A 12,024-nucleotide genomic window follows, 5' to 3' on the forward strand; every position below is an offset into this window, starting at 1 on the left:
AGTTTTTGTGCTTCGATGCGCTTTTTAGTGGTTTCCGTAAATTCTCTCTTAGCTGTCGCTATTTCTTTCTTAACGTTATTTCTAGCTTCTATATACTTCAGTCTGTTTGAACTGGACTTATGTCGGTTAAACCTACGGTATGCATGCTGCTTTTGAGTAATGGCAGTTGCACAAGTCGACGTAAACCATTGGGGAGAGTGGGGCTTACTATAAAATTTCCGCATGGGAACATGCGCTTCGATTGCAGTTTTGAACCAGTCAGTGGTCTCGTTTGCACATTGTTCAGCAGGGAGAGAGAAAATATTTTTCCATGGAGCATCTCTAATTAGTTCCCTGATGGCTTCCCAGTCAGCCTTATTATAATATCTCGTTGTTTTGAGCACTGGCTCTTCAGTTTTGGGTCTAGAGTTTAGGGCGATTTCAACCATTATCACTGCATGGTCAGCGTTCCCGAGTGGGCTGTGGGCCTTCGTTATGCAGTCATCGGGAACTGTGGTCAAAAACAGATCTAGAAGTGATGCGTGTTGTTCTTCCTGGTCAGGGAAACGGGTTGGAAACGTAACAATTTGTGATAGGGAGTGAGATATAGCGAAGCTATGGGTTGTGCTGCCCGCTGCATCTGTGTGTGTAGAGAATCCAAGCCAGTTTTGTGACACGCAGGTCGCCAGTCGTGTCGTAACCACCGTCACATCACATTTATACTATTGATAAAAAATCACTGTTTAATGTGTTCCATTATGAGAAACTAATCGCAAATAAAATAAAATAAAAACTGTGGATGTCTACATTTACCGTTTTCATCTTCTCCAAATGAAAGAATGTAGGGCACATAATGTCCTTGAAGACCATTCATGCAGACGTCATTTCCACACATGAAGATCTCTTTGTTCACCCACATCTGCATTGTCTTGTTTTCGTACAATCGAAACAATCGTCTATAAATCAAAACAAGAAATGCTATTAGATTACAACAATTTTGTGCAGGGAAAGCTCAATTCAAAATCGTTTAAAATTTCAAACCAGAATCTGAAACTATTATATTTCTGAATGTTTGAGATGACGATCGATAATTTCGATCATTTGCTCTCATCTTGGGCGTTATTCTCATAGAGTTTGGGCCGATATAATTCTGACCTTCTTTATATGTTTTATGTAGAACTTAGAAAACTACAAACAGGTGTCCTTTTTGTATTCCAGTGTTATTCGGGAGTCCCATCTTTTATCATCCTTATGGATTATCTGTGTAGGTGTTTCTTTTCACATTTTTCTTTTCTTGTTTTAACACTTACCTCTGTTTTCTGTCTTGTTCATTTTTCAGTGTCTCTTGCTGCAGTACTTAACCTTTCTGTGTTCTGTGTTATGTATTTTTCTAATTCTTTTTGTGCCATTCACACTATCTTCTGTACAAACCAGTCCTCTTCCCCCGTCTTTCCTTTTCATGCAAAGTCGATCAGAATCATCTTCTGCGTGTAGTGCAATGTGTATGGTTATCGGTTTCCTGATCTTCTGGTCTAGATGCTTCAGTTCTCCTTTGGTCCAACCTATAAACGGTCCGGAGTAGCGTACTCCTGATACTACGCATATGTTTATACTATACAGTTTAGCGTCTCCGAGTTTTCTTGTTCTTTTGGGGTATTCCTTTCCAATTTTCTTTTTCATTTTATTTGCTTTGATGGTATCTGCTTCTAAAATACCCAAATATGCGCAAATGTTATGTTCACATAATGCTCTCATCTCCGCTTGGTTGGGTAATTCTATATCTTCTGTCACCTCTAGTTTTTTTCCTTCTTATATCCATTCTGAAGATTCTGGTTGTGTTTATAAGCGTCTCTAGTTCTTGTTAGTTTCTTGCAAAATGTTTTAGGTCGTCCATATAAATTAGGTGGTTCATTTTTTAAACTTTATTTGTGAACTTTGCACTTTCTTAGTATATTGCTAAGAAGGATCACGGCTATGATGAACAGTAATGGTAATCTCCTTGGAAGATACTGCTTTATATTTTTATTTTAGTTATGTATTGTTCATCAGTTGTTCTCATTGCATTATCAATCAAATTGATAATCTTGCTTAGTATTTTACACATTCTCAGGCATTCTATTATCCATGCTTGAGGGACCTTGCGGTACGCTTTCTTGTAGTCGATCAATGCTATGGATATATTTCTTTTTCCTACTTTTTACTTCCTTCAGGATCTTTTAGTCTATGCATAGTAAATCATGTGTTCCTCTTTTTCCTTTCTGTTCATCGCGAAGTAATCCTCAAGTATTAAAGGAATGGTTGTGCCGTTAAGATTATCCACGTGGTGGGTAAGCAAGTTATATGCCGGTAGTTGCTAGTGGCGGTTCCTTTTGCTGTGTCTTTTTGTATCAGTGTGGTTTTACCTTTGGTCATCCATTCAGGCACGTCTGATTCATGGATACATCTTTTCAGGTTTTGAATTAGCTTTTCATGTAACATCGAGTTTTTTTTTTTTTATTTTAAACCAGTATGTGTATACTCTATCATCACCTGGTGCTCTCCAGTTTGTCATTTTTGGTAGGGTTGTCTTAAGGTTTCCTTGATGATTTCATTCTCCGCCCAGTCTTCAATTTACCGTAACACTTCTTTCATGACTTTCAGCCATTTGGCGTTTCTATTGTGATCTTGTCGTTGTTCCCATGTGTTACTCCAGTATAATTTTATTTCTGCGTGTCCGGTCATTCTGTTTTTGTTTTTCTTCCGTTTGCATTTTGATAGAATTGGCTTTCATTGTTTTCAAATGTCTTGTTTTGCTTACACTGTTCTGATTTGTATCTGTATCGTTCTAATCTCCCTTCCTTTGCTGCTATTCATTGCTTCAGTAGTTCATGTTTCTTGTGTAGCCTCTCCGTGCAAGTCACATTTACATTTTTTCTACCCTCTTCTATTTGCTTTCATCTTGACTAGCGGAACCTGTGCAAATTCCACAGTGGCATCTTTCATATGTAATATATTGTTGATAGATATCCTGTGGATGTTCAGCGTGAATGGAGACCCGGCGATATTATTGTAGCCCTTTTGTTAAAACTGTAAAAGTATTTATTTAAGTAATCTGGTTAATGTAGTGTCATAATATATCTAGTTATTACGGTTTATCTCCAATATCCTTATAGGAATCTGTGACATATTTCCATTGTATGGACAGCCGGCGCGAACGGAAACCTCACAATATCATTATACCTTCTTTATACAGAACAGATACTACTCTTGGATCCTAGTCAGAAGATCAAGAAGGTATACTTTAGTTACATGTACGGTCCAAAAGCGACACCATTAAATTGCTTTTTACATTGCGTCTTCGGTGATCAAGAGATTTTATTTATTAAAAATGAGGGTAGAAGGTGATAACATATAACGAACATTAAATTAGCGTGTCTATATATCACTTTAATGTTCGTAGAATATTATCACCTTCTATCCTCTTTTCTAATAAATAGGATCTCCCGATCACTTGATTTTTAATCTGGAAACCGTGACGCACGTACTTACGCACGTACGCACTTAAATGGTACTACGGTATTAATATATAGATTGTCGTATTTACTTCTTTTTTTTTTAAAGCTTGTTGTTCTGGGTTTTTAAACTGAATTCCCACCAATCTTTTATCGGTCAATTTTCTTTCCTCTGTCTTTTTTTTTCCAATTTAAATTTCATATTACCGTCTTGGAACCAACATAAATTAATTTATTCCAGTCTGTATTAGTATTTGTTGGGATGTATGGTAGTACCTTGTTTACCTTCTTTGAGTGATGGAACAAGATTTTGCTACCCCCGCGGATTAAATAAAGGGTTCCATTTGAAATTTTGTACATATTCTGAGTTTGACAGAACGATTCCGAGTTTGACAAGATACACTCAAAGAAGGTTACGTAGACCGAAACGTTGGGTAAAATAGCACTCAAGATGAGAACAGTAGTCTGAAGAATCCAAATAATAGGAAACTGAAGAATATGTTTAAAAAGTTTATAAAAATGATTTTTCTCTCCAAACAAACCCATTTGTAAAATCGCCGTAGATGTAAACTCCGTTCAGATTGGGACTTTCACACCCTCGATAAACATGTCCGCCTGTTACCGATTTGCCGATTGTATGCGGATAAGAAAAGATAGGCAATTCCTCTGGGACTGAAATAAAATGAAAATAAATAATTTTAAAATTGTCTTTCGTCATGTCACACGAGTGTTGAAGACATGTGTTGCATGAAGAGAAATGATATGAAACTCATACGATGGATGTTAATGTGATACAAAATTGGTTCTAATGAGCTTAGAGGAAAATGAAATATGGACAGTATAAGGAGATGTATGCAGAACAGGAGACTTCGATGGTATGGTCACGTTGAAAGAATGAGTGAGGGGTCTTGAGTCAAACGATGTAGAACAATCAAAATAGCAGGTTTAATTTACAGGGGAAGATCAAGCGAAATATGAGAAAAAGTGATAAAAAGACTTGGAAGAAAGAGGGATAAATAAAGACCTGGCCAGATATAGGTTAGTTTGAAAGTCAATTTGTTAAAATCGTCCAATGCATGCCAGCATGTTAAACAGACGTTAAACCGATGATGATAATGATGATGATGATGAGTTAAATGGAAATATTCAAAAGTTAAAAATCTTATATAAATAAAACAATAGATGCATGTATGTTTGTGTATGCTTGTGTGAAAATATTTAACCGATAAACTCTTAAACTACTGGTTACATACCACTGAAATTAACAGGAAATAGTAATCATACACCAAGGATGGTTTATAAAGAGGAAAATCTTTGGATGAGTAGATGAATAATGAATACAGAAATATGTCAGCATGTTGAAATGCAAAATGTTCATTTGAACTTGCCAACATATTTCTATTACTTTTGAGCATGCACAAATTCATTCATAGCTTTAAATGGCTTAATTTTAAACTTTTATTATCTATCTGTTCATAGGTCAAACAGTAGGGAACATGGTTAGCGCGCTAAATGTTTTGGTTTCGATTCTAGGTGATGGCAGCCAAGTCATTTTTTAAACTTTTGAAATCAGTACTATGTATTAAGTACAATATAATATTCAATTATAGAATTGTCTCTCTAATAATAAATACGAAATCTGCATAGATTAAAACATATTGAAGCGTATTTTACAAACGGAAAATGCTGGGTGCTCCTTGCTAGTTAAAAATAAAACACATGCTTCAATATACCTTTTTTGCGTGACAGTTTTGCACATAAAGAAGTAAGAAAAGTTTGAAAATAGAAAATATTAAAGTGACATTGAAGAGTTCTATTCGAGGAAAACCAATATAGTGGTTAGATAGTATAAGCATGGAAATGCATACTGTGTCAACTTTGGATATTTCATCCAAATATACCAAAATATATCGAAGTGAAAATAAAAATTATACTGAACAAAATGATCAACGTGGATATGAATTGTAAAATTTAAAAAAAAATCATATATACAAAAACAAAAATTAAAATAAACATTCAATGAGAAGAATACATTCTGTAAAAGCCAATTTTTAAACGAATGTAACTTTGTTAGATATTGATCGGACAACGTCGTGTAACCTAGTTTATTATTACTATTGAAAGCAGAAAACAATTAGATTTCGGAAAATGTGTATTTACAGCTCGGAATGTTAAGTTAGAGATTTAACTCAGAAATAAAATAAACAAAGTCGATTTAGGAATTTTAAAATAGATTGGAATTTGGTCAGTAATTAAACCAGGTTTAGCTTACATAAACGACATGTGCTTTGGTCTGCTTTGCTAACGTAATTATTAGCAGAGATCAAATTAATTAGTTGGCGGGAAACGCGTTATAAAACAAACGTGGGGACAATGCAGAATGGAAGAAGTGAAAATGTAAAAAGAGAACCAGCGTGCAAAACTCTGACAAGGGAATCCATAAGACGAATAGAGACTATGTAAAATATAACTCGTTATTATGGCATCTTTTCGGGGTTTGGACAAATAAGGAGGTATGTGGTTCCTTTGGCCTGAGACATCGTTTGATTGTAAGAAACGCTGTCCGTAAAAGTTTGTGCCGCGTTTGTAAAATACGTGTATTGGCGAAGAACCGGCCGCACACACAACGAACATTTTGCATACATGCAATAATAGAAGGACAGTTTAGCCACTAGGACAGTTTAGTCACAACGTATAATCGACACTGTTTATATACACGCACCCCACTACATAACAACTTACACAATTCAAAATAATGTGGCATCACTACCGTATTTTTGCACTTCGCATTTGGATGATAAAGATAACAGGATCTCCAAAAATACTAACTCCGAATAGTACAACGGAAAGGAAAACATAAACAAACTACATATTTCACGATACAGTAACCATGTCTCTTAAAAAAAATCAAAACAAAATACGGAGCAATTTAATGAACAAAACAGCGAGCTACGATGATATATATTTGTCTGTGTCATTTATTTCTTATAATAATTAATAATACGTATAAACGTGGGACAGTATTATGTATATACTGTGAAGTCTGATGAAATTATCGGATCTTTACCACAACTCGGCAATCAAAACATGTGTAACCAAGCAGACAGCAGTATTCAGCACTTTCTTCAGTTTTTTTACCATTTATCATTTACTCATTATATATATATATATATATATATATATATATATATATATATATATAAAGTTATAAAATATATATATTTTATAACTTAGTAACTAGCTCTACCTACGTATTGAGCACTTTTGAAGTAAATACTTAAAGTTCACGCATAAATTTATACTTTCGTATATTAATTTTATGTAAGTAAATGAAGTAGTTATATATATATATATATATATATATATATATATATATATATATATATATATATATGCGCATATGCATACATGCATACATATACACCCGCATTGCTCCCGTTGACCTCAATTGACCTAAAAGTGTTAAGTTGAATACGTGCGTGTAAGCATGGATGCGCACATATACAGGCACACACACAACATCAATACATCCATGCAAGCGTATACATGAGTCTACATGCATATATTGATTCAGACATACATGCATCCCCACGCATATATGCAAGCATACGCGCACATACAGGTACTTATACTCGTGAACACATACATCGACATACACACACCTGCACGCTCATATATACATATGTGGACAGCAGGTAGCGGGCACATATTCTCTCACATACCCATACATAGGTACGTACATATATCGATACCCTCATGTATACACGAACACACGCATGGACTCATACATGCGTATATACACATACACACATTCCAAAGTATATAGACAGTTATTGGTATAGACATATTCGTCTGCACAGATGTAAATCTAAATTCATTCGTGGATATATAGACGTAATACTTTCGTTAAACGTAGATATGAGTATACATAGATATAAACATAAACTCATTCCTAGGTGCATATACGCAATATTTCCATTAGTGGAGGTTTTTAATGATTTGATGTGGGTGCACACGTAGCTGAAACAATAATGTAACTAAACAGAAAAATACGGTAATATAAAATAAAACGCATATATATATATATATATATATATATATATATATATATATATATATATATATATATATATATATATATAGTAATTTATAAAATATATATGGCGATTAAGCTACACTGAATATTCTGCGTTTCATCCACTGTAGGATTCGTCAGGCTTATGCGCGAATTCTGCGGTTACTCCTTGTTTTTATATATGTTGAGGATTTCTAGTTAGCCAATCAGCTTTCTAGTACCCACCGAAGTCGGATTATCTAGATGCTAAGTCTGTGATAGGTTAAATTTTTTTTTTCTAGGAATTAAAACTGCATTCGTTATATTTTTTTTACATTTAAAAAAATGTAAAAAAAATATAACGAATGCAGTTTTAAATTAAAATTTTATCACGTGAAATGGTTAAATTTCAAATCTAGAAATTTTTATTACATGCAAGACAAAGGATACATTTAAATTAGTATATCTGCTTAACCTATAGGTTTTCGATCTCTGCCCATCTCCTCAGAGGAGAAAATATTAACAAATATTATAATGGTTTATACCTAATTTGCTAAAAGCAATAAACATAGAAAATCATGATTAAAAGTTTTTAAAGTTTTTAAATATCATAGAGTAAGGGAACTTATATATTTGGTTCAAAATGAAAAGGATATTGAATTTCATATGAGAATTTTATTCTGAATATATATATATATATATATATATATATATATATATATATATATATATATATATATGCACAAATTGACACATAATATTATACACACCTACTTTTCCACAAAACTTTGGATGATAGCATTGATATCCTTCTCTTCCATTCCAGCCATAATTCGCTCCCTTGTATAATATATCAATCTCTTCATATGCGTCTTGTCCGACATCTCCACAAATGATTCGGCCTTTGTGTTCACCTAAATTAATCAGAAACATTTGAAATAAAATAAAACAAAGCCAAAGTGAAAATAGATAAAGGAGAAAACGATATTTTAGGAAAACTAAAATTAGTTTTGTTCAATTTGAAAGCAAGTACATTTTTCTTTTTCAATGTGTGCTTTACCAATTGGCATTCGTGCACTTTCCTCGGCAGATTATCTGAAGATACTAGCTCCCTGACCTAAAATACACCACACACTGTTGTTATTGTTCTTTTCTTTTCCTTTGCAAAACTCAATCGTGTTCTGTAAAGTCAAAAACCAAAATAACAATTTTCCTCAAAAAACCAACCCAAAATATTTAAGATGCAAAGAACCTGAACAATAAAACCATTTTTCCAAAATTACAGGATTCCAACCATCATCCCTTTTAGCTTCCTATGTATCAGCACCCTCCGCCTACCCAATCTGATCTTTCCCCATCCCGGTGGAGGCGGATGTAAAAAATAAAAATTTAAATAATGTTGCTTTTGTAAGAATAATAATAATAATAATAATAATAATAATAATAATAATAATAATAATAATAATAATAATAATAATGATAATAATAATAATTTTTACAAATAACAATTTTGTAAAAATAAGACTTTCAAGTAATAACTATTTAATAATAATAATAATAATAATAATAATAATAATAATAATAATAATAATAATAACAAGCTCTTCCCACACATCCCAACAAACACAATCACAGACTTAAACAACCTCATTTACGCAGGCGCCAAAATGGTAAGTATTAATCTCAAATCAGAAAAACAACTGGGAACAACAACAGAAAGAAAGCAATGTGGAGAAAATGGAATATTGGAAATGCAACTGGCAGGGGGAGGCTAAGCAAGAAACATGAAGAACTGGACCAAAAAATAAAAGCAAAAGAAGCGAGATTGAGACGATATAGATATAAATCTGAACAATGCAAACAAAACAGAACATTTGAAACCAATTAACGCCAATTCTACCAAAATGTGAACAGAGGAAAAACAAAGACAGAACAACCAAATCCAAGAGAAACAAAACTCTACTGGAGTAACATATGGGAAGAGCGACGAGAACACAATAGAAATGCCGAATGGCTGAAAGACATGAAAGAAGAATTACAACAAATCGAAGAAGGAACAGTGAATGAAATCAGCAAGGAAACCCTAAAGAGAAACATAGGAAAAATAGCAAACTGGAGAGCACCAGGGCACAACGGGATACATGCATACTGGTTCAAAAAATTTACAACCTTACACGAAAGGTTAGCCCAAAACCTGAGAAGTTGTATACAGGAAGCAAACGTGCCAGGCTGGACAAAAGGTAGAACCACACTGCTACAGAAGGACACAGAGAACCGTCCCCAGCAATTATAGGCCAATCACGTGTCTACACACCATGTGGAAGATACTGGCAGCACAACTGAGGGAACAAATCTACCACCCACTGAATAACCGTGGACTCATCCCCGAGGAACAGAAAGGATGCTAAAAAGGGAAAAGAGGAACACATGATCTGCTATATGTTGATCAAAAGATCCTAAAGGAGGTAAAAAGGAAGAGGAAAAATTTAGGTATGGCATGGATCGACTACAAAAAAGCGTATGACAGGATCCCCCAAGTATAGATAATAGAATGCCTAAAAATGTATAAAATACCAAGCGGAATCACCAATGTAATAGAAACTGCAATGAAAACATGGAGACTGGAATTGACAGCTGATGGACAACACGTAACAGAAATTAACATACAAAGAGGCATCTTCCTAGGAGACTCATTATCACCTTTACTGTTCATCATAGCCATGATGCCCTTGAACAGTATTCTGAGAAAGTGCCAAGCCGGATACAAGTTCCCCAATACAGAGGAAAAAACGAACCACCTGATGTACATGGACGATCTGAAACTTTTTGCAAGGACCGAAAAGGAGCTAGAGACACTAATTAACACTACCAGGATCTTCAGCCAAGATATTCAAATGGAATTTGGAATGGAAAAGTGCGCACTACAAGTTATAAAAAAGGGAAAACTAGAAACGACAGAAGGCATAGAACTACCCAACCAAACAGAAATGAGGAACAAGGGGAACAAGACGACTATAAATACTTGGAAATTCTGGAAGCGGACACCATCAGAGCAACAGAAATGAAAGAGAAAATTGGAAAGGAATACCTCAGGAGAACAAGAAAACTCCTGGAAATTACATTATGCAGCAGAAACCTAATAAAAGGTATAAATACATGGGCAGTGTCACTAGTAAGATACTCTGGACCGTTTATAGGATGGACAAAAGAAGAACTGAGACAACTCGACCAGGAAACCAGGAAACTCATGACTATGCATAATGCACTGCACCCAAAGGACGATATTGACAGACTCTACGCAAAAAGGAAAGACGGCAGGAGAGGACTGATCTGTATAGAAGACTGTGTGAAGGACACAAAAAAAGATATAGAAAAATACATAATGCAAAACACTGAAAGGATAATTATGGCAGTGAGAGATATGGAGAAAACCAATAAAACAGAAAACAGAGAGACAAATAACAAAACGAGAAAAGAGAAATAAACAACTCCATGGAAGATTCATAAAAATGACAAGATGAGAATTACGAAAACACCTGGACATGGATGCAAAAAAGATATATAAACCGAGAAACTGAATCTCTAATAACTGCAGCACAAGATAACTCGATAAGAACCAACCATATCAAAGCAAGTATCGATAAAACACAAGAAAACAGCAAATGCAGACTCTGTGGACAAAGAGACGAAACGATAAACCATATAGTAAGTGAATGCAGCAAACTGGTCCAAAAGGAATACAAAAACAGGCATGACCAAGTGGAGAGGGCGGTGCACTGGGAATTGTGCAAACGGCTGCATTTTGAGCGTACAGATAAATGGTACAAGCATAAACCCGCAACAGCACTCGAAAACGAGAACCACAAAATCCTATGGGATATGGACATACAGACGGACACCCATCCAAGCAAGAAGACCAGATGTCGTAATAATTAACAAGAAAGAGAAATCCTGTCAAATCGTAGACTTTGCTGTCCCAGCTGACCACAGTGTGAGTATGAAAGAAAAGGAGAAACGAAGCAAATACACAGAACTAGTCAGAGAGTTAAAAGGGATTTGGATGATGAAGAAAAGCAAAATAGTACCAATAATAGTAGGAGCACTAGGAACAATTCCGAAAAACCTGTAAAAATTGGAATGAGAGGAATGGCTGCAAAAATACAACGCCTAACGATAAGGAAAATGGCTGAAATATTAAGGAAAACCCTTGAATGCGGAGAATAACACAAGACAATATAACGAAGAAACGTTACAGGGAATGAAGAACACCGAAGCTGCAGATCTACATGCTCTACACCCCCATCATGCATCCCTCCATTGTTTCACCACCGTTCCCCCCAATAGAAAAGTGATTGATACCAAAGAGCCGAGAAGGGTCAAGGAGGATGGAAAGACCGAGGAAGGAGCACAGGCCAGACCTCCGCTGGACAAGTGCAAAGAGAACTAGAATCTTGGGGAGGCTTAGTGCCACTCAAATTCCAGTATAAACCAATGGCTACT

General features: G+C 34.9%; 1 protein-coding gene across 1 annotated transcript in view; it reads right to left on the reverse strand.

Moving 5' to 3' along the window:
• LOC145292122 (HHIP-like protein 2) overlaps positions 1-12,024 on the reverse strand; it is a 122,383-nt gene that overhangs the window by 17,858 nt on the left and 92,501 nt on the right. The window contains exons 4-6 of the mRNA XM_080138228.1: positions 8,295-8,438; positions 4,013-4,142; positions 793-935 (exon numbers count right to left, since the gene is read on the reverse strand). Of these exons, the coding sequence (XP_079994354.1) occupies positions 793-935; positions 4,013-4,142; positions 8,295-8,438 (417 nt within the window). The remainder of the gene's footprint in view (positions 1-792; positions 936-4,012; positions 4,143-8,294; positions 8,439-12,024) is intronic.

This window comes from Euprymna scolopes, chromosome 13, assembly GCF_053919585.1.
Source record: "Euprymna scolopes isolate OS-2025 chromosome 13, ASM5391958v1, whole genome shotgun sequence".
Classification (NCBI taxonomy): Eukaryota; Metazoa; Mollusca; class Cephalopoda; order Sepiida; family Sepiolidae; genus Euprymna; species Euprymna scolopes.